This window comes from Cricetulus griseus, chromosome 2 (genome assembly GCF_003668045.3).
Source record: "Cricetulus griseus strain 17A/GY chromosome 2, alternate assembly CriGri-PICRH-1.0, whole genome shotgun sequence".
NCBI classification, from domain to species: domain Eukaryota; kingdom Metazoa; phylum Chordata; class Mammalia; order Rodentia; family Cricetidae; genus Cricetulus; species Cricetulus griseus.
This window is the reverse complement of record NC_048595.1, coordinates 284935755-284960710: the sequence shown is the minus strand read 5'-3', so window position 1 is coordinate 284960710 and position 24956 is coordinate 284935755. Positions and strand designations below refer to the sequence as shown.

General features: G+C 41.0%; 1 protein-coding gene across 1 annotated transcript in view; it reads left to right on the top strand.

Moving 5' to 3' along the window:
• The window catches only part of Nox3 (NADPH oxidase 3), a 58448-nt gene that overhangs the window by 6761 nt on the left and 26731 nt on the right, over positions 1-24956 (top strand). The window contains exons 5-10 of the mRNA XM_027401056.2: positions 4189-4334; positions 6804-6985; positions 10173-10302; positions 15640-15732; positions 17999-18252; positions 24023-24185. Of these exons, the coding sequence (XP_027256857.1) occupies positions 4189-4334; positions 6804-6985; positions 10173-10302; positions 15640-15732; positions 17999-18252; positions 24023-24185 (968 nt within the window). The remainder of the gene's footprint in view (positions 1-4188; positions 4335-6803; positions 6986-10172; positions 10303-15639; positions 15733-17998; positions 18253-24022; positions 24186-24956) is intronic.

Genomic DNA, 24956 nt, shown 5'->3' with positions numbered 1-24956 from the left:
ATCTATCCATTTGACAGATAAGAAATTCAAGGCAGAAATACATTCGATAATTAAAAAGCATCCACTTTGGTATTCTTTCTGATAGACACTAACACCCAGTCTCAACCACTATGAAGGAGACGAACTGCATCAGCATGGTAAATCCACTTCAGAAATAACTATTGCCACACCACAGCAGTTTGATTGTTCATATTAAAATGAATAAGATACAGTGTCTGAAAGGGAACAAAAGCAGTACCTTTCCTGTTACCTTCAAGCCCCAGCAGTCTTGAGTTTAACCACTCATTGGGATGTTTCTAGTTTTCAGCCTAGATCAACTAAGAGGAAAATAAAGCATTTACACAATCAAAATGGGCTTGGGTGGTTTTTATCCCAAGGGTCCCTGAATAACTAAGATATTAGGAATTTAAACTGCTTTGTAAAACCAAACCAAGATGGAGAAGACAGAAGCAAAGAAACATTTTAATATATAAACTTTAAAGTACATGAAAAATATGGGTCCCTTAGAGGTCACCTCTTGAAAGGTGTCTTGGGTTTCCTTCTCCACTTCATTAGTGTCTTCAGCTCAAATAGAAGACACATGGCAATAGATTCGAATCAGTAGCTCCGCATCCTAAGCGTATACTTAAGTTTAGTTTAATACTGCTATTTAAGTTTAGTTTAATACTCATGTGGAAATCAACCTAATAGGAAACAGATTGTGATTGTGATCTCATTACAAGGGAGAGGGGGGTTAGAAAAACGGTTTCTTGCTGACAGTAGTTGGCTATAGATGGTATGTTGGTGAATCAGTCCCATAATACAACATGAAAATCAGTATCCAATCCTGTGAAATGGGAATGCCCCTAGTACCTGTCTCCATGGAGGGATAATGAAAGAAAGCAATGGGCAAAGAAGTGAGTGGGGAGAGAGATAAAATGGAAACAAACATTTAGGATAACTGTGGTGGTGACCTCAAACACCAGGCCCTAGCTTTAGAGACAGGGTCCTAAAGCTTTGCCACACCACGGGAACCAAGACCATCAAGTTTGATCTAATTCCACAGGAGGAGCTATTCAGAATAAATAGTAAAGTTAGTCAAAATAAACAATATAGCCCATATATCCAACGCTTGGCCTTGAGGTCACATCGGGTTGGTTTTCACCCAACCTTTGCCATTGTCCTTTGAATACTGGTCTGTAAAATGGGGCTTAGTGCCTGCAAACTAAACTAAATCAAGTGATATACTAACAGCATTGTCAACAGAGTCTGGTATGCAGTAAGCACTCCGTAAAGGTTAGCTATGAGAAATACAACCTGATTTTAAAAATGAGCTCAATTGTCAGAAGTTTAGAAATTATGGGTGATATCTGTGTTGAATTTAGCAAGCAGCTCCCATTTCACCTACACTGCAGTAAAGAAAGTTGGTGCCAGGTGAGCCTTTCTCTTCTTGCATTCCTGGACTGAGCAAGAAACCCCCTTTACAGACACAGCCGCATACAGTGATGGAGTCTGAGTATTGATCATCATCACTCCTCTATGAAAACACCTGACACTGGCTATTTTATAAAGAAAATGGATTTGTTTATGAAGTGGAAATACTAAACAGCGTTGTATGAGTTCTTTCAAATGGCCCTGGGCCATACAGAGAGGGAAGGATCACTGTGATACCTGCAGCCAGAGCAGAGGAAGGGCTAGTAATGCCCTCCCCTTTGGGACCACGTCTTAACTTGTCACTCCTCAGCATTGCCATATCATTATTACCATTTGAACCTTAGTGGTGACAAACTACATACAAACCATTATAGTACCTAAGGAGAAAACACTCTATTTATTGGATGAAAACATCACTGAACTCACAATAAAGATCAGAGCTGAAGAAACACTGTAACAAGCTTTACTTTCTTTGGGGAGCTGCAGAAGTATACCTGACTTAACTTTCAACTTAAAGCCTAAAGAAAATTACACCAGAAGTATACATCAGTAGATACACGCCACCAACCAGAGTTTCAACAATGATTTCTTGACCTTTTCTTTTTAATCCCTCCGTCTTTCCGTAGTCTCAAGGTCATTTAGCAAATAATTGAGAAATATTTACTAATGCTAAGCAGTGAGTCAAGCTGAGGTTTCAAGGAGGGACAAGTCTCGACCAGTCAAAGTCCTTTGTAGATGTGCGAGCATACATAAGTGTTCAGAACAGTACATACTAAGAAGCTGTAATCAAAATACCTGTGTGTGTCTGTGCATGTGTGCGTGTGTGCCCAACTGAAAAACATGCATACAAAACAACTTTTGAATTGAGTCTTAATGCATGAACACAGCTTTGCCATTCAGAAAAGGAACTGATTTTGGCATCAGGAGCTCAGGCAACAGAAAAGAAAATTCTGCTGAATAGAAGATGGAATTTCTAAATAATTGCATGGTTATGACCACAGGCACCAAAATAGCAGCAATATTCTGAGAAGTCTTGTATGTGTGCATACCTGTGTGCATGTGTATACAGAGGCCTGAAGTTGGCATTGGGTGGCTTTCTTGGTTGTTTTCTACCTTACTTTTTGAAACAGAGTCTCTCCATGAGCCTGGAGTTCACCATATTTCTTGGATAGATTGGCTGGCTAGCAGTTTGAAGTTTCAGCCTCTGCTGCACCCAGTTCTGAGGTTATAAACCTGCCCTGCTGTGCCCAGTTCTTCTTATACAGGTGCTAGGGACAGACCTCAAGTCTTCCCTTGATTACATGGCAAGCCCTTTGCAACTGAGTTTTTGCCCATCCCCAATACTCTCAGAAGCTGCTTGGTTTTAATTTCCGTTCATTCTGCCCCAACTCCAATCACAACGGACAACCATTGAGGATATTGGTAGCACACCCACAATGTGTGTAGATAGTAGCTGGCTCAGCTACTTCCCATCACAGATGCAGAAGTTATGAAAGTGGGAAAATAACTATATCCTACATAATGAATCCTGCATTCACACTTGAGTCTGATCACAATGCTGTGTGTAAACTGGCCACCCACCTTGGTCTCCATGGAGATAATGCTGACTGCTGGCTTCCCAGCAGAGTTCCCAAGCTAGGAGAGAACAGCATAGATGCAGAATCTTCAAGCCAGACCATACTATGTCCTTGAATTTGGCCTCTTTATCTAGAATATAAACATCATCAACTCGCAGAGTTAGTTAGCACACTTAACAGTACAGAAAGAATATGTTTGGTTCCACAAATATTGGCTCGTTTCAATTCTGTGAGAACCCTCTCTCTCTCTCTCTCTCTCTCTCTCTCTCTCTCTCTCTCTCTCTGTATGGCACATATACACACATACATGTTAAAATATATGAAGAGAAGAACAGAAAATATGTCTGAAAAATGCAAAGAGAGTATCTCCCTGGTATCAACCTATATGTCAAATAAACATATATTGCTGTGTGTGATATGCATAATATTCTGGGATAATTCTTTATGACTTCTTCAGGAAGCTTTGTATTCCTATACCCATCAGTGCCACCATTTTTCCTTAAGAATTATATTGTCTCTGTAACTGTCTCCTTAGCACTACTATTGTACTATGATGAAACACCATGGCCAAAAAAGCAAGTTGGGGAGAAAAGGGTTTATTTGTCTTCATCACTGGAGGAAGTCAGTGCAGGACCTCCAAAAGGGCAAGAATCTTGAGTTAGGAGCTAATGTAGAGGCCATGGAGGGGTTCTGCTTAGTGGCATGCTCCCCATGGCTTGCTCAGCCTGCTTTCTTACATAACCCAGGACCACCATCCCCAAGGGGACTCCATTAACAATGGGGTAAGCCCTCTCACAGCAATCACTAATTAAGAAAATACCCTATAGCCCAACCTAATGGAGGCATTTTCTAAATTGAGACTCCACCTCTATAATAAGGTGACATAAAACTAGACAGCACAATTACCATGTCTCGATATCATGACTTACATCACTTCCAAAATGATTATATATTTAAAATTAAATCATGGTGAATTGAGATCACTTTATTTCTTGATATAATCAAAATGCATGTTGGAAGCCATACACCATATGTTCCACTCCATTCAAGACACTGGGAAAGATGTACAAATAAATCACTTATCCTTGCCAATTGCCAAAACCAGAATAGAGAAACTTAAGGTAGCAGCATGGTGTTTTGGAAGAACTAAAAGGGACAAGTTTGACATAACCTATGCCTGATGTCTCTTCATCCTCAGCAATTCACATTGTGGCACACTGGTTCAACATGGAGCGTTACCACCTGGGTCAAGCCAAGGATGCTGGCGGACTGCTGGCTGCACTTTCCAAACTTGGCAATGCCCCAAATGAGAGCTACCTCAATCCAGTCCGCACCTGGTATACGGTGAGTTCTTGCATGTTCACCAGTCTCATTTCTGCAGAATGCCTCCCATCCCATACCAAGAGTAATAGATCTCAAAAGCTTTATGTAGAAGAGCCAGATAAAAGAGGTTTCTGCCAAATGCTAATATCAATTTCACCTTCCTTTTTTAAAAGCTAGTTTTCCAACCATTAATGTGGCTGGAAGGATATGAACAAGGAGAAAACATACTCTGCTTAATTAATTTATACTGAAAGTATGTATGTGATATTTTAGGAATGCAAAGGTCTGTTAAAGGGGTATTATGAATTTTAAAAGCAGCTCCTGATAAGATTTCCTTCCCTGATGTTAGATTCATAAAGCATACACCACCCAGATCCAGAAATGATAGATTGGATGCTTCATTTCCAACCTGCAGATTGTTTTCTGGTCTGTTCTGTGCACCTCATATTATGGCACATGTGTGAACAGCTGGTTTGCCTAACCAAACACTGACCAAAGAAGGTCATTTCAAATGACAACCGCATGGCTAGTGACTCTATTAATGATAACATCTAAAGGCACAGAGAAGCAGTGTCTCTGGGAAGAAAAAATAAAATCAGCCACAGGATCCTATGGTAAAGGTGGAGGTAAAGGCCTTCCTCTACCTCAGTCCACCCTTACATCTTCTCTTATTGGTTCAAACAAATATTTTTCTATGTACTACCATATTGGAACCAAGACCAGGGTTTTTTTAATCTAGAAAAAAATGATCTGTTTTCCAAGAAATGTCTTCCAGGCCATCACAGAGGTGTCTCTGTCTGTTATTACCTGGGCCTTCTCTATAAGTGGTGGTTTTGCTCATGCTCCTTTATTTGAGAAGGGAAATTCAGACTCCAGTTAGGAGGAGATTCTTCCAAGTCAAATCATTGATTCTGTCATGAAGGCTTACAACATCCGGCCATTAATAAACCGAATTCCCTTTTCTAACTGACAGCAATTAGAAGCACAAATTTCATAGCTACAAATCAAAACTGCAGATGCCCTAAGCATGCAGAAATGCCTTTAATGCCATTTTGTTGAATCTCAGAATTTATCTGGCCACCTGTTTGGGTCTACATTTTCCCCTACTAAGGCTTTACAAAATTCACTGCTCACCGGAGACTCAAGAATAAATCTCAACATCTTGAAGAGACTATGCAATAAATAGTATTTATTATAAACAACCTTTAAAGCAATTTAACAAGCTAATTAAGCTACTTCAAACACAGTTGTTTCAACATTTTAGAAGCAATATACTATGTAAGTACTAGTTAGTCTCAGAAGCCTCTAATTTGGGTATTTGAAGAGATGATTATCAATAACATACATTGAAGCAATTCATAGGTGAGACAGTGGGATTACTTTAGACTATTCATGGCAACTCAGCCAGTCCATAAATGTATCACAGGGAAACAAGAAGAAAACCACTTTAGTAGGGGGGGAAAAAGGAATGATTTGAAATTAGCACATCAGATGCTGTAAATTGACTTCTAAAGTTCTAAGTGTACTTACAAAAAAAAAAATCAAAATGTTTTATGTATACCCTCTTTCAATTTTATTCCACTCTTCTATTCTGTGAAAAGAAGCAAGTAAACAATGGAGAAGTCCCTGTCCAAATTACTTCCAAATCTCAAAGCCGCCTAAATTAATGAGGTTTTACTGACAAAAGATATAGTGTGAGTTTATTGAGCTGGTAGTTGGCTCAGTGATGGGAACACAGGGTATGAATACTAATGACTAAGCAAGAATATGGGAGCTTACAATAAAAACAAAATGCACTGCAATTAATATTCTTAAAGGCGATTTAACTGTCCTTCAAATTCTTGGGTCAGAGCCCTGCCCTTTGGGAAGTACCCACCTGATAAGAATAGCTGTACCCTTATCGATCAGAGAGGATTTAGCAAGCCTTATTCCAAGGCCCCCTGAGGTAAGGTGGAGGAAATGCAAGTCATGGTCCTTCCAATTAAAAAGCTGGAGCAAGGCATAACCACCAGGGGAACTGAGCATGCCATGGCTTTATTAGGACTGCCCCTAAGGAACCTCTTCCCCCAAAAGTGTTTATTAATGTTAAGATGCAATTAAGCATGGCCAGCAACATTCTTAATCTTAAAAATTAAAATCTTGAAATTGGAGCTTGGTCTGCAGCCATTGTTCTTCAAATGCTTTCTATGCTTTCTGGTAGCAACTCAGAATAGTAGCTTTGATGAGAAAATTAACTCATGCAAATAGAAAATATGGACTGAATGGCCTGGGAGCCTATAAAATTTGAGCAAACTAAATATCCATGGTAAGACAGGGGAAGAGGAAGAATTTACACAGCTGGTTTCTTGAAGTGTACCTGGACCTTGTTGTGGGGTCCTGTGCATTGGAGCAAAGCACTCTAAATTGCTCTTTGCTTGGGTGCCCTAGCGCTGATCATGATCAAAGTGCAAAATTCCAAGATATTAATTTGGTGGCACTTGCATCTCCTAGAGCACAACCACAGAGCTACTAATAACAGTCTCAGGGACTACGGGCCTGGTGATCTCTCTGGCTTTGATCTTGATTATGACCTCTTCAAGTGAGTTCATCAGACAGTCCTCTTATGAGTTATTCTGGTATACACACCATGTTTTCATCGTCTTCTTCATCAGTCTGGCCATCCATGGAGGAGGGTAAGTCTGTGTTACACTCAGGGTGCTAAGATCTGTGTCTCTATGTATACTCATCCCCTGACTACTGGGAAATTGTGACTAGGACATCATCGAATATGCATGAGCAAGTATTTGCCAAGTCCTTTGAGTGCCTGCTAAGGAGTGGTATAGCTGATCTACTTTTAGTTTTTTGAGAATGTTCCACACTTATTTCCATAATGGTTGCATCAGTTTCCAACCCCACCAACAGTGAATGAAGGTTCCCTTTCCCTTGCATCCTCACCAGCATTTCTTGTCTGTTGTTTTCTCAGTCTTCACTTTTCTGACAGACTTAAGATGAAATTTCTGAGTAGTTGCTGGGCGGTGGTGACACACACCTTTAATCCCAACACTTGGGAGGCAGAGGCAGGCAAATCTCTATAAGTTCGAGACCAGCCTGGTCTACAAGAGCGAGTTCCAGGATAGGCTACAAAGCTCCAGAGAAACCCTGTCTCGAAAAACAAAACAAACAAACAAACAAAAAAAGAAATTTCCAAATAGTTTTAATTTGCATTTCTCTAATTTGCTGAGGGTGTTAAACGCTTTGGGATACTTCTAATCTGTTTTTAGCTCTTCTTTTGAGATCATTCTGTTCAGATCCATAACCCATTTTTTAACTGGGTTGTTTTTAACTCTGGATTTTTTAATTCTTTGTATACTGTGGACATTAATCCCCTATCAGATATATAGATAGCAAACATCTGTTCCTATTCTATGGCTTCCTCCCAGCTGTATTGTTTCCTTTGTTTACAGAACCCTTTAGATTTTTGAAGTCATACTTGTCAACTGTTGGCCTTAATTCTTGAGTAAGAGGAGACCTATTCAGAAAGTCCTTTCCTACACCGATGTCCTGTAGGATTCTGCTTGCGTTTTCTTCTAACAGTTTCGATGTTTTCAGGTTTCACAATGAGGCCTTTGAAGCTGATATTTGTGCAAGGTCGAACGTATGGGTCTAACTTCATTCTTCTACGTATAGACACCCAGTTTTCCCAGCATCCATTGTTGAAGATGCTGTTTTTCCTCCAGTGTGCATTTTTGGCAACTTTGTCAAATACAAGATGGCTATAATTATGTGTAGTTATGTTCAGTCTTCTATTTTGTATCATGGATCTACACGTCTGTATCTGTACTGGTACCATACTGCTTTTATTACTGTGGCTCTTAATGTACCTTAAAATATGGCATGGGAATTCCCCCAAAATTGTTCTTTTTGCTCAGGATTGCTTTGGCTAAATGGGTTTTTTTGTGGTTCCCTATTAATTTTAGGATTTTTTCCCTATTTCTATGAATAACGTCATGGGCATTCTGATTAGTGTTGTGCTGAGCCTGTGATGTGAAAATGGCCCTTTTTCACAACATTAACTCTGTTAGTCCATGAGCATGAGCAGTCTTTCCATTTTCTAGTGTCTTCTTCCATTTCTTTCTTTGGAGATTTAAATTTTTCACTGTAGAGGTCTTTCACTTCTTTGGTTAAGTTTATTCCAGACATTTTTGAGGCTACTGTGAATAGGAATGCTTTTATAGTCTCTTTTTCAGTCTGTTTGTTGTTCGTATATAGGAAGGCTACTGATTTTTGTAAGTTGACTTAAGAAATCTCAGTGTGATCCTGCTTTTAACATGGAAAATCTTCCTGCAACCCTCTAAAACCACAGCCCCTACACTCACATCCCTTGTTCTGAACCACAAGTGGATCCCAATGGTCAGTAACTTGCTGAAGATGTTTTTTGTTTACAAAGGATATCTCACAAGGAGAATGCTGGAGTTATTGACACCTCACTGAAAGGCTTATTTGGGGATAAGGACCTTTTTAATCTCATCTTGACATATTCTGCAGATACTATTTACATCGAAATTGATTTGCAAATTCTATACAAAATACCACGTAGCTGTAGGATTGTTGGAAGCCATTGAAGCTCATTAGTTTACCTATTATACAATGGTATAGATGGAGAAAATTAAAACATTTTACATTTTTAAATAACATATATGGAATGATCTAGAACCTCCTGTGGATAGCATGGGGGAAATTGCCTAACATCTAAGGATGAAGGTACCAAAATGCATAGTGTCCACAATCTATCTCCCATTTATCATTCGCCCACCTTAGGTGACCATCATGTGTGCCCTGGAGATTCACAAATAGTCTTGCTCTCCTGACTCAAAGGAGTGTTATCAAGCTTGGGTGACTTACAAGGAACAGAGTCAGAGACTAACATGTCACTTCTAGGTGACACCAGACTGTTTCCAAGAGTGTTATGCCCTGTAATACCAAAGGAGACCACTACTCCACAGCCACACCAGGACAGGTGTCTCTGGGATGCTGATGTTTCTCTGACTATGAGAACCTAGTTTTTCAAAATAAACCAATGCATCTTTTTCACAACCACCTAGGAACTGAGCAGCTCCCAGGCTCTATTGCCTCAATGTCTGGTCCTTTACAAGTCAGGAAAAGTCATCCTGAGAGTTGATGCCAAAGCAATTTGCAAAGGTCAGTTAGTCATGCATCGGTAACAAATGCAATATAGTAGGATTACAGGACTCTTTATCCAGTGCTCCGTTCGTTCAGGATTCTCTTTCTACTTTTAAATTTATCAATCCAGCCTCAAAGACACATTTCAAAGTGACCTGTTTTGACCTTGTCAAATGCTAAGCCCACTAGTGGTCACTGGGGGGGAAAAAAACCATTATTCTGGGCACTTCTTTTGACTTATTCACTTGAAACTTCTAAGCACTCAGAAACAAGCTAAGAAGGGTAGAAGTTAAATCAATCTGCAAAAGGAACCAATCTTACAAAGTTAGCCAATTAGCCCAAATCAGCAATCAGAGCGAGATGAAACCTAATTAAATTCAACAGTCTACAAAAGGATGTGTTCAAACAATTTCCTTCATTATGAATTCTCTAATATAGATACTTTCAATGTGACACAGGATACCACAGAGGGGCACTGCTTTTCTGGGATCTTCAAAGTTATCCAAAGCGTTTTAAATGCCTATTTTTAAAGATGCCGAGGGAAGTGAGTGACAGCCCAAGTTTCAAGAGATGGGAATGTTTTTCTGGAACCCACTGCAGAATATAAATCCATGTAAAGGCAATGCACAAAATCAGCTTGACATTTTTGTGCTTTTTGTTTTGGTGTGGTGTGTGTGTCTGGTTTTTTTTTTTCCTAAGTCGGATTGTTCGAGGCCAAACTCCAGAGAGTCTCCAGCTGCACAATGTCACCTTCTGCAGAGACCGCTATGCTGAATGGCAGGCAGCTGCTTTGTGCCCTGTACCTCAATTTTCTGGCAAAGAACCTTCGGTAAGAATGAACCCAGGAGCTTTTTAAAAATAACTGTCCCCACAGTTAAAATAACGAGAGCTTTTATAGGCTTGAAAAAAGAACCGCCCATGTCACCACTAGATGAAGCCAACTCTTCATTAAATGGGCTAATGGAGAAATCAAGTTATGGATAATTTTAAAAGAGATTTACTGCCAAAAGCACTTTATTCAGCTTGGAAATGTGTTCTACTCAGGCTTAAATATGGATGTCTGATATTGCAGGACTTCATAACAGCCGAGTAATGGCTGTGAGGGAGCTAGCCTGGTGGCTGTCCACCCTCGGCTCCATCTTTTTCCCTCTGCCTGTCTCCTGCATATCTGAGAGAACCAAGCCTTTTCATAAGGGCTTTCTCCAATCAAAGGAACTGCAATCAAAAGGATTAGGGGTGTCCAATTACTTTTTGTTTTAATTAAACTCAATGTTAGCCAAGAATAGGTTTAATTAATTTGAGTATTAATTTAATGATAGTGTCCACAGATTTGGAAAGTGTTTTCTGGGTATGCAGCAGGCATTGCAGTTGGCAACATCAGTAAACAGGAATAATTGGTCTCCAAACCGTTGGTTTAACTGGGTGATTGACATGTGGCAGAAAATAAATGTAATGACTACTTGAAAAGGAGGAGGAGGAGCAGGAGGCTGAGGCTGTAGCTCAGTTGATAGAATATTTTCTTAGTGTACAACAAAGCACTGAGTTTGAACCCCAGCGCCACAGAGACCAGGTGTGGTAGCACATGTCTGTAACTGGGGCATTCAGAGTGTGGGAGCAGGGGCATCATCAACCACTTGAAGGTCCCCCAAAAGTCTAATCATCCTGGAAGACAGGAAACCTTGTCTCAAAACAAACAGAAAAGGAAAACTAGGAGGCAGCAAGTGCCCAAACTGTGTATCATTTAAAATGGGGTAATAGACTATAACAGCATATAAACTGTGAGGATTTGGGAAATTAAACAATGATATCAGAAGAATATAAATAATCGTTTTTTAAATTTTCAAGTACACTAAATTCAGTGCCAATTTTAAGGAAGAAACTGCTGGGAGAAATGTTTAAAACTGAGAGATGTGCCCATTAGACTGTGGTTCTTTTAATGGCTGGTATAGATTGTCTCTGTCTTAAACTCAACTCTCGGTAGCCACTATCTGGCCTGCATATTAATGAAGAACATGAATACCTCTCTAAAATTTTCAGCCACAGCATCTCCATTAAAAAAAAATCAATACTCTCCCACACTTCATGAATACAGACCAGGGCCTGCTCAAGCAGTGTAGGCTGGCATTAATTATGATTAAGAGGGGGAACCTCCCCATCTTTCGCTCACTCCCCTGCTACACCTCTTTGCACACCCAAACTCACAGCTTCTCTCTTTCCCATTATTTTTAATGGATCCTGATCCAAAGTGTGCGTGGGCTGTGCAATTACCGCTTGGCTGGGCTGTACAATATTCCCTCTGATGTCTTATAGATGCTGAACCAGAAAGGCATTCCAAGGACACCGAGGGGTCCCGTGCTTCACTGCACCCGACCTAACACCATTTAACAAGACTCAATTTAGTCCTCTTTGCCTTTTTCCTGGGGCATTTTTAATGAAAATTTTGTCTGTAGAAATATTCACCAGTGATGCAATGTTGAATCAGAGAATCTTTTTTGTCCATCACCTTGTATAAACTGTCCAAAGAAATCCCATGCCCTCTTTTCTCCCCCTAACTCACAAGCACACACGCCTGCAGATTTGAGAGTTGCTCATGCAATCAGTCTGTCTTAATCCTCCTTAACCAAGGAATTAGTTCATTTTCCTGCAGATCATGATCATATGACTCTGCTTTTTTTTTTCACTTTCTAGGAATGACATTAATGGTAAGACGGAAAGTTTGGACTGGGGTAGAGTCATCCAGTAAACAGTGTCCATCAAGTGGTATGTCACCATGCTTGCCCATCAGTAGACAAGCACAGGACTCAGGCATGGGAGTCCTACCCAAGGAGAGATTATTATCTATAAAAAATAGTGTATTCATAACCACACACATAAAATAAAATCAAAGGCAGCCTGCCCTTATTTTCTGGTAGGAATAAAATTGGAGGTATCAAGTTTCATTGCTGTTGCTATTAAATCAATGTGTTTTCACTTCTGTTATAATGCATTCACTGTAGTGTGATTTTTCTGAACATTTTTGGAGTAGGCAACAAGAAAGCTAAGAACCCATGTGGGTTTTCAGTACTAAAGAAGCTGACATACTAAACAGTTCTGGTTCTTTAAAGGCTGGAGAAAGTGAGGTTAAGTGTGTTTGTTTCGAAGGGCTGCCTCTGATACAAAGGGCATTCCTTCCAAGCAAACTCACACCATGAAAAAAGCTCCTGACTTTGTGGCAGACTGTGACATTTCTTCCCCACATCCTATGACATTCCTTCCAAATCTCTGACCCTCTTCCAAGACTTCCTTTACATGTTCCCAGACTCATTTTTATCTCTGTGAATAAACCCAACACATTCAAGAGGTTGGCAGGAACTTAAATAAGAATTTTTCTCCAATCATTTTCCAATTAGAAAAATACAAAAATCAAATGTACAAAAACCCAAGACCTGACTGAGCTGAGGAGACTCAGCCAGTAAAGAGCTTCTCATGCAGGTGTGGGGACTTAGGATCAATCCCCTGGAAGCCTGACACAATAGAGTGTGTTTGTAATCTCAACACTGGCAGGTGGAGTCAGGCAGCTCCTTGGGGCTCACTGGCCAATCACCTCAGCCTAATCAGAGAAGCTCAGGTCTCAGTGAGAGATCCTATTTCAGAAAACAATGTGGAAGGCTCCTGTGGAACAATACCCAAAGTTGACCTTGGCTGCCAGGCAGGCATGCATGCACAAGCATGTATGCACATACTTGAGCACATACGTGCTTGTATGCTCGAGCAGGCACTTACGCGCGCGCTCGCACACACACACACACACACACACACACACACACACACACACACACACACATACACACACACACACACACACACACTTCATGATGCATCTGCAAGTACAGGATAGAAGATGGGAGCATGCTCCCTCCATTTATTTACTCCTGAATGCTGATTCCCACAGCTGGACCACTTTCCTAATATCACTCACTGGCTGTATCTCACCCTCACTCCTGAACTTCCAAGGGACTCTGGGTGTATCACAGTATAAATAAGCCTCCCTATCTCCTCCTGGAGCAATTTATATAGTAGAATAGAGATAGAGCCAAGGATTAATGGCTTATATTCTCCTTCCTGACTAACCATGTAAAGAAAAATAACCCACTCCATTTCATCAACGTGGAAAAATCAGAGGCCATGGCTGATTTGACACCACCTAAATGAACTGTGTGATGTCTGAAATGTGTGTTTTCAAACGGATATGGAAGATTATTTGTGAAAATACACAGAGACTATGTGAATGTCTTTTGAAATCTTTCTCTCATGTAGAAAGAAGTGTTGCTGTCATTTCTCTAAATATCCAAACCACTTCTTAAAATACTTTCTGGTCTATTCAAGCCTAAGGGAGCTATGGCTTTGTTTGCTTGGTCCGGCTCCATCCTCCTGCCAATTTCTCTGTTCTTCCCTCTCTGATCAACTTCACTGCCTCACCCTAGCACCAGTGGACAAAGGGTTTTATCCTTCCTGCCATTCCAAACACGTTGCTGAATCCCACTGAGGCAGAAAAGAGTAAGTGGGTCAAATTGCTTTGTGTTCCCCGAATAAATCCTAATGTTTATCAGGCAAGCAAGAAGCCCCCAGGAAAGAAAGAGAGGGGGCTGATAGGCGAAGACAAGTACCATGCAAACAAAGCCAGGACTAAGCAAAAAAAAAAGAAGAAGAAGAAGAAGAAAGAAAAAAGAAAGGAAGGAATGGAGGGAGGAAAGGATGAAGCAAGTAAATTAAAAATAAGAAAGGTATTTCAAAAGAAATAAAAATTATATCAAAAAGATTGTAGACTTGGAGACGGAATCAGACAGCCAGTAAGGAAATAAAGAGTAGTAAGCATTTAAATAACACGCAAACTCAAAAGAAGGATGTGCCTTCCCCACTCCCAAGGTCTTATTGAAGAACTTAGGTCATGGTAGATTTAGAATCGCAAGAAGGAAATTTAAGAACATTTTCCAAGCCTTGAAGTCCAATGAGGCTCTCTGAGATTCAGCCAAGCCTCCCTAGGCAACTCTAACCCATTCCCAGAAACTCAGAGTTCTTTTATGTTTTGCTTTTTCTATAAGTTTCAGGCAAGATTTCAAAACACCCCTCGACATCTAAAATTCAATAAGCTTGGGAATCTCTAGTGCCTTATAAAGCAAGCCTCAGGATCTATTCTGGGGTTAGACAGGAAGTAGTGGGATTCCGTTTCTACTGTATCCTTAGTACTCAAGCGAGACAGCTGAGATCCTGTGATGCTAGGTCCACCCAAGCCTATATCTTCACCACATACCTTATCACATGGAAGGAGTGACTTGATCAGACTAAGCCTTGGTTTCTTCTTCTTTGAAATGAAGATGCTATCATATATCAATACTTGGCACATACAATGTCAGGGTTGTTTGACATTGAGCCACAAAAGTTACAAGTTCCTATCCCTTCCCATCTACTGGAGAAAGACCCCTTACATTACACAATACCTGAGACAAGAATGGGCTGCCAAAAATGGGTCATCTATAATGAAGATTATACTCAAATAAGTTGGCATAGTAAGCAACTTTTTAGTAATAATAACTTTTTAAGCATGAAAAATTTCCTTATCACAGCTCTCCAGACAATTGTTGATGTTTTTGTTCTGATCCTCTGAGACTCAGGGTGTTAAATAATCTAGTTTGATTTTTATTCATTCCAGATAACATTGTGGGGAGGACAGACCCCCTAGTTGTGAGGCTCTATTGGTGCCCAAAGTTACAATTTAAACTCCTTACATTGGCTGAAAAATGCCTTTTGTAAGCCTTTGACTTCAGCTAGGTTTAGGAGCATTTACAACCCTCTCACACATAACATAAACACCAATCTGCCTTTCTTATTTCTTTGCAAATTCAATTATTTCTAATTACATAAAGGCATCATTGATCAAGTAAGCATAAAAACCCATAGAGGAGAATTTAATCTCCTAAATAAGATTGTAGACTTTAAGGCATAATGAAATGTTATCCTATTTAGTACACAGAGACATCTTTGTTGTTGATAGCTGGGCCAATGTTAAGGGAGATACCTTAGTTCCATCATACTATAAATTGATGTGGTTCAAATTAGAGCTTTTTGGATGTTAATCTCTCTCTCTCTCTCTCTCTCTCTCTCTCTCTCTCTCTCTCTCTCTCTCCAGGCCTGGAAATGGGCTTTGGGCCCTGTGGTCTTGTATGCATGTGAAAGAATAATTAGGTTCTGGAGATTCCAACAAAAAGTTGTCATTACCAAGGTATGTGTGTAGCTTTATGTCTGAATAAAAGCCTGGGTGTAGATGAAAATTTTTATTAGCCCAAGTTTTTAATTTGCCATTTTTATTGCAGGACTGCCCGTAATTTAGAGGCTCGGCTTCTGTTCTAATAATTGCTTGTACTGGAGCATCTTTCATTGTGACCAATTTTGCTAGAGACAGGGATCAAAGCTCCATGCTGGTACACAGAATTCTGATAAAATCTTATGGCATAGCACTGAAGTTAGCTATATTTTTCTTGATTATGGCTTTTCTCTAGTGAGAAAAAGACAGGGAGCTTTATACTGACCATAGTAACTTCAGATACCATATCAAGGTAGAATTTTGCAAACATGCCAGTATTGCCCACACAGCTTCAAGCAAGCATAGTCTTACTTGGGAGTACTGAACACAGGCTTAGAATGAAGCCACAGGTTCAGGATATGAAGGGATGCTGGAGGTTTAAGATGGACAGAATGGACGTATACAGTGCTCTACACTATTTAGTGGCATCCACCATGGTGGGACTTCCCTGTCTTGCTGTTCATCCTCACGGCTCTTTAGTTTTTGCTTCATGCAGGGGGAAAATAGGAACAGATATGCAGGAAAAGAATTACCCACAGGTTGACAGAAGTACAGAATATTCTACTGTCCTGGTTGGGAATTCTGTTGTTGTGACAAAACACCATGACCAAAAAGTAAGTTGGGGAGAAAAGGATTTATTTGGCTTACGAGCCCAGGTCATAGTGCTTCATTGAGGAAGTAAGGATAAAAATTCAAGCAGGGCTGGAACCTGGACACAGGAGCTGAGGCCAAGGAAGGGTGCTGCCTACTGGCTTGCTCTCTATGGCTTGCTCAGACTGCTTTCTTGTAGAACTCAGGACCACCAGCCCAGGGATGGCAACACCCACCACGGGTTGCCCCCCCTCCACCCCATGAACACTAGTGGAGAAAATGCCTTCTAGCTGGATCTCAGGGAGACATTTCCTCAGCTGAGGCTCCTTACTCTCTGATGACTCTAGCTGGTGTCAAGTTGACACGCAAAACCAGCCAGTACATCTACCTACTCACAGGCGTTAGCTAGCACAATAACAACAGAAAACTGCAACCCTTCGCTGTCTGATTGAAAGAAGTGCACAGGCGAATGCTCTGATGTGTTTCTGTGTTGCTGAGTTCAGCACATCCCCATGGGACGTGAATCCAGACTGGAACACTCGTAGGAACCCACACCTGTCACCAGGAAGAGCATTTTGCAGCTCCATCCGCAGTGATGTCAGAAGGGAGAGCAGTAGCCTGGAACTAAAGATTAAAATGCTGTGGGGGCTCCTCCCACGGAAAACTGCTAACCCAGTATTCACATGGCGGGTTGACTTCTCCTATGCAGTTACTATAAACCACATGGAGATGTGCAGAGATTTTTTTTTTTTTTTCATGAAACAACGGGTATCTACGAAGGGCAACTGCTTCAGTCCACTGATAAGCCTTTAACGTAAAGTCCTTGTAGAAGCTCTGGAGGGTTGTACCAAAAATTTAGACCCAAGACAGCGCTTAGTAAAATTCAACAAATGAAACGCTTTGGGAAGAAGTGGAAGATTGGTAATTTCTTTCCTTCAGTGTGAAGAAAATTGCAGGGTTCATTCTCAAGAGATTGAGAAAATGTGCAGGTAACTGCTAAACATGACAAATTATTGCTGGTTTTTTTTTTTTTTTTTTTTTTAGTGAAGACGATATGGCAATTTGTTTTGTTTTGTTTGTTTGTTTTTGTTTTTCGAGACAGGGTTTCTCTGTATTGCTTTGGAGATTGTCCTGGAACTTGATCTATAGACTGGGCTGGCCTCGAACTCACAGAGATCTGCCTGCCTCTACCTCCCATGTGCTGGGATTAAAGGCATGTGCCACCTATAAGATTGAGTAAAATTATGGGCTATCCATTCATGCCCGCCTTTCAATTAGAAAGGGTTAGGGATGTTTGGTCACGTGGGACACGGAGTCGCGTGCCTGTCATGTTGCCGTCTGGTGAGATGATTAAAAGCCAAGCACAGTGCCCCTGTACAGTGAACTCTATTGCCGCTCAAGTTGCAAGCCCAGCCATAAAAACGGTGACAAATATCAGCGGTCTAAGGAAATGATACCTCAAAAATAAATAAATAAATAAATAAATAAATAAATAAAAAGCCAGTTAGCGATTCTGCAAGCCTTCGATGGAAGGCAGACTGTGTTCTTGTGTGGCCTGAGTGAGGCTCCCTGCAGCTATCTCGCTCTGTTGTAGGTGGTGAGTCACCCGTCTGCAGTCCTGGAACTTTGCATGAAGAAGCATGATTTCAAGATGGCGCCTGGGCAGTACATTTTCATCCAGTGCCCATCCATCTCATCTCTGGAATGGCATCCCTTCACTCTCACCTCCGCTCCCCAGGAGGACTTCTTCAGTGTTCACATCCGCGCCGCAGGAGACTGGACAGAGGCATTATTGAAAGCCTTTGGGGCAGAGGGACAGGCCCGACAGGAGCTCTGTAGCATGCCAAGGTGAGACCCTCCCCTCCCCCGAGTCACTGTTACATTCAAGTCCTGATACTTCAAACAGGAAAATATCTAAAGGCATCAATAAACTGTCAGATTTGGCAATAGCTTTATACCAACCAGCCTGCAAACTTGAGTTTGTTTAAAAAAAAATCTTCATAAAATGTTATAATTTAAGAGAAGCAAGTACATTTCTGTAAAAATAAATAAATGTTCAACAAAAGTAGGCGATGATCCAGGAAGAAAGAACGGTTTCCTTTCCAGATCCAAAAGCAGCTCTTGACTAATTATATACAGCCTGCCATGAGTCAGACAGCCCTGTGAGCTCTCTCCCGTCGCAGACCAGGGTTTCAGACTGTGTTTGCAAAGGTTGGTCTCCTGAAGAAGGATGCTCTACTCTGGTCATTGCTGAATTTGACCTGTACTGTTCCTATATGACTGCGTGGTGATGTATAGGAGAATATTCATCTCTACGATCCTAGTTTCAAATCATAGTATAAGGCACTGAAATCAGGGTTTCTTCTCATTAATCATGATTCTGCCTGTCCCACTACCCTATTCAAAAAAGCTCAAGCGTTTGACCCAAGACCCTGTGCGCACGGTCATGCCTGGGCTCCTTTAAGTGAACAAGAAGGTCGATTCCCACTCCTGTAAGATCATCCGATAGTCCATGAAGTTCATGGATAGGGCTCCAGAAAAAACAAGAAAACAGAAAAAGACGAGAAAAAATAATTTTAAAACTAAATGTTTTAATGAAGCATTAAAAAAAATGTCTACTCAAACATGATATGTACTCACTCATATGTGGATTTTAGACATAGAGTAAGGGATTACCAGCCTACAATCCACACTGCCAGAGAAACTAGTAAACAAGGAGGACCCTAAAAGAGACAAACTTTGTCCCCTGGAGAAGGGGAAAGGGTCACAATCCCCTGAGCATATTGAGAACATGGGAAGAGCGGGGGAGGGAGCTATGAGAATGAGAAGGGAAGAAGAGGAAGGATGCAGAGGTCATGAGGGAGCAGAAAGATTGAGTCAGGTGTAGATTAGAAGAAAGGATATGCAATAGGTAGGGTTTTAGTTGGGGGGGGTGATAGGGGAGGAGGGGAGGGAGAAGGGAACTGGGATTGTCATGTAATTCAATCTTATTTGTAATTCAAATAAAAAAATAAAAAAAAGAATAGTGAACAGGTCCATCTCCATAAAAAAAAAAATGTCTACTTCTACCATTCTCGGGGGACGGTGGCCACCACATGTTGGCTTTAAACAACACAGTGGTGCATATTTACATGGAAGTTCCTGCAGGTGAGATGTTGTCACCCTTCTCCTGTATCTCCAGAGCCAGGAGCAATGTCAGACACATAAAGATAACAGAAAAAAAGTAATACCTTCAGCCCAACATATATTTTAGCTCATTTAACTTGACAAATATTTATTGGTGACTAAGTAAGCATCATTACTTGTAAGGCGTGAACTGAAATGGGCTTTTTGCCCTCTTCCCCTCTCTCTAGGGAAGCCAGAAACATAAGTACATTGTGCTGGTTTTGTCTAGTGGGTGGAATGGATTCGTGCCTTCCTGTTAAAGGACAAGCAATGAAACTGAATTCTAAGGTTAAAAATGAAGTGAAAATGCCTAAAATCAGGAACAAATATAGAAGGAAGTGACTCCCCCCACACACACAACACAATTACACTGTCTGTTTACTGTCCTTGTTCCAACCCATTTCCTCCATTGTTAAGTTTCATACCTTCAACATGTTATCCTCGCTTCTGTTCTGTGTTTATCCAGTTACTCAGTCTGCTAAACATCCTTCCCTTTGCCAACCAACTAGCTTTCAATCAACCCACAGAAAGCACTGTGTGTTGTTTCTTGTCTATGGAGTGTCACGAGGAGGCCCAACATGATCCGATCTCTAGGACCTCTCTGGGTACATCTGCTCCACCCCTTTGTCCTTCATGGATATAACCCTCCTAACCTCCTTAATTTTTGGTAACTGACAGATAAAATTGTATGTGCTTACTGTGTAGAACATGGTTTTTAAAGAACTTGTACATTGCATTTATGTATATACACTATGTCTATATATGCACATTATATACAATTATGCTAAATCTAGTGAAGGTTGTTAGTTAGCACAGTTAGCACTTCCACAATGAGAACATTTAATGTGCACTCCCTTTGAATTTTTCAAGATTATGATAGGTCATCCCCGATTACAGTCACCTTGCTTTACAGTGTGATCTCTTCAGTGTGCTTCCTGTATGACTGTGCTTAGATCTCCTTTCACTGACATCTCCTATGCCCCTTTCCACTCCCTATCCTGCCCAGCTAACCATCATTGTACTATCCAATTCTATGAGAACCACATTTTTATATTACAATTAAGTGTGAGATCACAGTAATGCTTAATATGTGATGTAGGCTTGGCTATCAGATTCCATAAGGGCCCTGGCATTATGTTTAAGTGCCAAGAAAGACTTACCACAATTGGCTGCAAAGTAAGAAAGGCCAAATACCCTAGATGCGCCAATGGTTGTGTTAGTTACCAATGGCCCTCAGCTCAGAAAAATAAGAAAGGAGGTTGATGGTATGAGACATCAAGGATCCAGCAAGACTCAGCTACTGTGAGACGAATAACTTCTTACTTTATGTGAAAACCCTGAATCCAGATCAAAGGGATGACAGGTGAATAAACACGAAAGCAAGAATTTATCCAGGGCTCAGGAGATGGCTCTGTAGGTAAGAAGCTCACGGCATAAGTGATAACCCACATTCACATCCCCAGGACCACATAAATCCTGGGTTAGCATGGCAGCCCACTTGTAATCCCAGTGCTCATGGGGTAAAGACAGGTGATCCTGGAGTCAGCTTGCTAGCCAGACTAGCCAAATCAGTGAGCCACTGGTTCAAATAGAAGATCCTACATCAATATATAAAGATGGAGAGTGATCAAGGAAGACACTCAATTGCTATCTTCTACATGCATGCACAAACACATATGTGTGCAACACACATGCAGACACATACTTAGAGGAATACACACAGTCACAGCACACACACAAAAAAAAAGAAAGGAAGGGAGAGAGAGAGACACACACGAGGGAGGGAGAGGGAGGGGGAGGGAGGGAGAGGGAGGGAGAGGGAGGGAGGGAATGTGTCCAAAAGATAACTATTCCAATAGTAAGGGATAGAGAAATGTAGCCCACCCACCCCCAAATAAAAACAAATATTAAGGTGTCAAGACTTGATATATAGGAGAGAAGATAGACAGAAAATATACTCTAAAGGAGGCAAAAGGTGAGAACCTTACAGATTTCCGTAAGACATGAAAAAGAGTTATCTCAAACTTCGACCTGCCCTCAGTATATCAAAGTGCCTTGCAGGTTGATGTCAGAGCATGGTCAGTTCTCAGACCGGGAAAGGAAGGGCTCTCATTATAAACAATTAGATATGTAATTTTTTTTTCTGTGGCCTGTGGGACACAGGTGTCCTCTGAATTTAATTGATATCTTTTTTGTAAATTAGTGTCAAATAAATCAGATTACTAATTATAAAAATAATCAACAACAAGACATCTTAATCCAGGGGTCGGGTTTCTATCTACCAATCCACCTATTTATCATCTATATCATTATTTATAAGATAATCTACAGTGCGCTAAGATATTAGCACTTTCTGTTTAATGGCCTTTTAGCTTTATTCTTCTATTTCCATATATCAATATGTAATTAAGCCTTATTAATTAAGATTAACTCAGGGAGAGTTCATTTGAATTATTAGGAGGTCTGGGATATAGAATATTTTTAAATAAATCCATTTGAACTTTCATGAACACATATTTAAAGCCCAAATGGGTTACCCCCCACCCCCACCATGCAGGTGACAGGCTCTCCTAGGGGACCGGTTATGAATGACTTAGAAACCTTTTAATTAGCATATCTTTGTTCATATGTAAATGTGTACTTTTGGAATAGTTGGAGTTGTTTAATACTTTCTGCCTACTGAAGTGCTCTAAATATTCCCTTTACAATTGTTTCGACCAATTGTTATTGAACAGCTCCAGGCTTGGTAGACCAAGCAAGGCACCTGGTAAGCAATGAGAAAGACAGACCTGCTCCCTACATTCCTAGAAGCTTAGAGGGCAAGATGGACATAAGTGCATCAGTATAAATGCTAACAGTATAAATGCTAACAACAATGAGTAAGGACAGATGAGGGAACATCACCTAGTCACAAGAGTCCAGGAGGACTTCCCTTGAGAAATAGTGTTTAGACGGGCCCTAGAGGAAGGGTACCGCTTAAGGAAGTAAAGAGAGAGAATAAATTGCAGCTAAGTAGTCCATGTGAAAAGATGCTGTGTAGACGAAGACAATACTCCTACGTATTTAGGAACTTGAACAAAGGCCAGCATGGAGAACTGGGGAGAAGAGATGGGAAAGAATCTAGTAGCCAGTGCATGTAAAAACAGACAGCTTACTTATTCAAAGAATAGGTTTTATCATTATAAAGGAAAATTGCTGAGCAAAGGCAAAACATTTTTACTGCCTCTAGGATATTTTTAGCAAGTATCATATAAAATAGTGAGTTTTACAAGTGGTATATAACTGACAAATTATTTCAAAATTATATTTATTCCAAACGGTCATCTCCGTTAGACTAAAATGATAGAAGTGTATGAAAACATGGCCAAAAAAAATGAAAATGGGGGATTTCACCCTGAAAAGGAAATGCAAGTCTTCCAAGCCACCTTGGGGTGTCTCCTTTGCTTTCAGCTGGCAAGGGAGGGAAGAAAGTCAAGGAGGCAGCCAACAATGGTCTCAGAACTCTCTAAAGAACAAGCCACATTGATGAGGTGAGCCACGGTAGATGAAGGCAGGCTTTGCCTTCCATGAACAGCACCTAGTCAGAATGTCCAGGTGGTGCTCCTCCAGTGAGGTGGGCCCTCTGGTTCTAAAGCTGACTGCAAGCTCTCCAAATAAGAATATGGTGCTGGGCGGTGGTGGTGCACTCCTTTAATCCCAGCACTCGGGAGGCAGAGGCAGGCGGATCTCTGTGAGTTCGAGGCCAGCCTGGTCTCTAGATCCATAGGCTCCAAAGCAACACAGAGAAACCCTGTCTTGAAAAAAAGAGTATCGTGTGTGTGTGTGTGTGTGTGTGTGTGAGAGAGAGAGAGAGAGAGAGAGAGAGAGAGAGAGGGTGTGTGTGTGTGTGAGAGAGAGAGAGAGACAGTGTATGTGAGAGTGTATGTGTGTGAGAGAGAGTGTGTGTGTGTGTGAATGTGAGAATGTGTGTGTGCACATGTGTGTGACTCACATGTGAGTGTGCATGTGTACATAACTGCACATGCTCATGAGAAGGCATTGAGTCAATGTCAGGTTGCTTCTCTGATTTTTGCTTCCCCACACTATTTTTTTTTTCGAGACAGTCTTTCATTTGCCTGAAACTTGCAATTAGGATAGACTGGCTGGCTAGAAAGCTCTAAGGACCTGCCTGTCTCTGCCTTCCCAATACTGGGATTACCAGCTTGCTACCACACTTGGTTTCTTATATAAGTCCTGGGAATTAAATGACTTGAGGTCGTCCTACTCCTATAGCAAACACTGATCTAACCAATTTACCCATCTCCCCTCCCCCAGTAGAGAATCTTCCTATTCCCCACCAACCTTTCAGCCTGCATCTGCTGACCCATCCTATAACAACCACCGGCTTGGGATGTCTTTGCATTCAAGAACAAGACACTCTAAAGGTCAAACAAACTGCTCTCTGTGATTCCAGGCTGGCCGTGGACGGGCCCTTTGGAGGCTCTCTGATGGATGTGTTTCACTACCATGTGAGCGTGTGCATTGCCACAGGAATTGGAGTCACTCCCTTCGCCTCTCTTCTCAAGTCCCTGTGGTATGAGTGTTGTGAGTCACAGAGCCTGCCTGAGCTGAGCAAGGTATGGGAAAATCTGAGTTCACCCTTCCATGGAGGGAAAGGTTGAACGTCCTTTTATCTATCATCTGCCAATTCCAGGGGAGGATTTTAATTAACTATGAGGGATAAACTCAAGGATCCTTAACTATACTTATGTTCTTAAAAATCTCCATTCAGGATCACATTTATGAGAGGGGTTATGTCTAATCTTGTTAAAGATGACAAGACATAAATTTTATTGCTTCATTGCCATTACAGAACATGTAATTGCCCATCTCAATAAAATGTGGACAGGCTGCAAATGGCTATGTGACTGGGTTGCAGTTAGTCATATTAACAGGCAGGCTTCCCCCTTGTCTCTTTAGATCTGTTCAGTGGTTGCAAATGTCCAATTCCATCTTCCTTCCATGGCCTCTACTAGTAGGAATTGTCTCACAATGGTCTTGCCACCAGGCACCAAATCCCCCTTTGTGATTTCTTGTATGTTCTTAGAGTAGGTTTCTCCATTCCTTTGTCCTATCCAGTATGAGATACCGTATCATGCTTCAGCCCTGACAAGGTAAAAGGAGCCTTCTTTTACATCCCCTAAAAGTTTGATAATTGAGCCAATAAGGCAAACAGCAGCAGACAGATCAACAGGAGAAAAGCTACACAAATGTATTGCCGTGTAAGATGATGGGAGTCACACAAAGAACAAATCTCAAAGAGAGGCCACTTGAAGCTTCAGTAGCCTTTTCATTGCAGGCTACAGGCAATTTTATTCTAAATGATTTTTAGGGGAGATGAATGAACC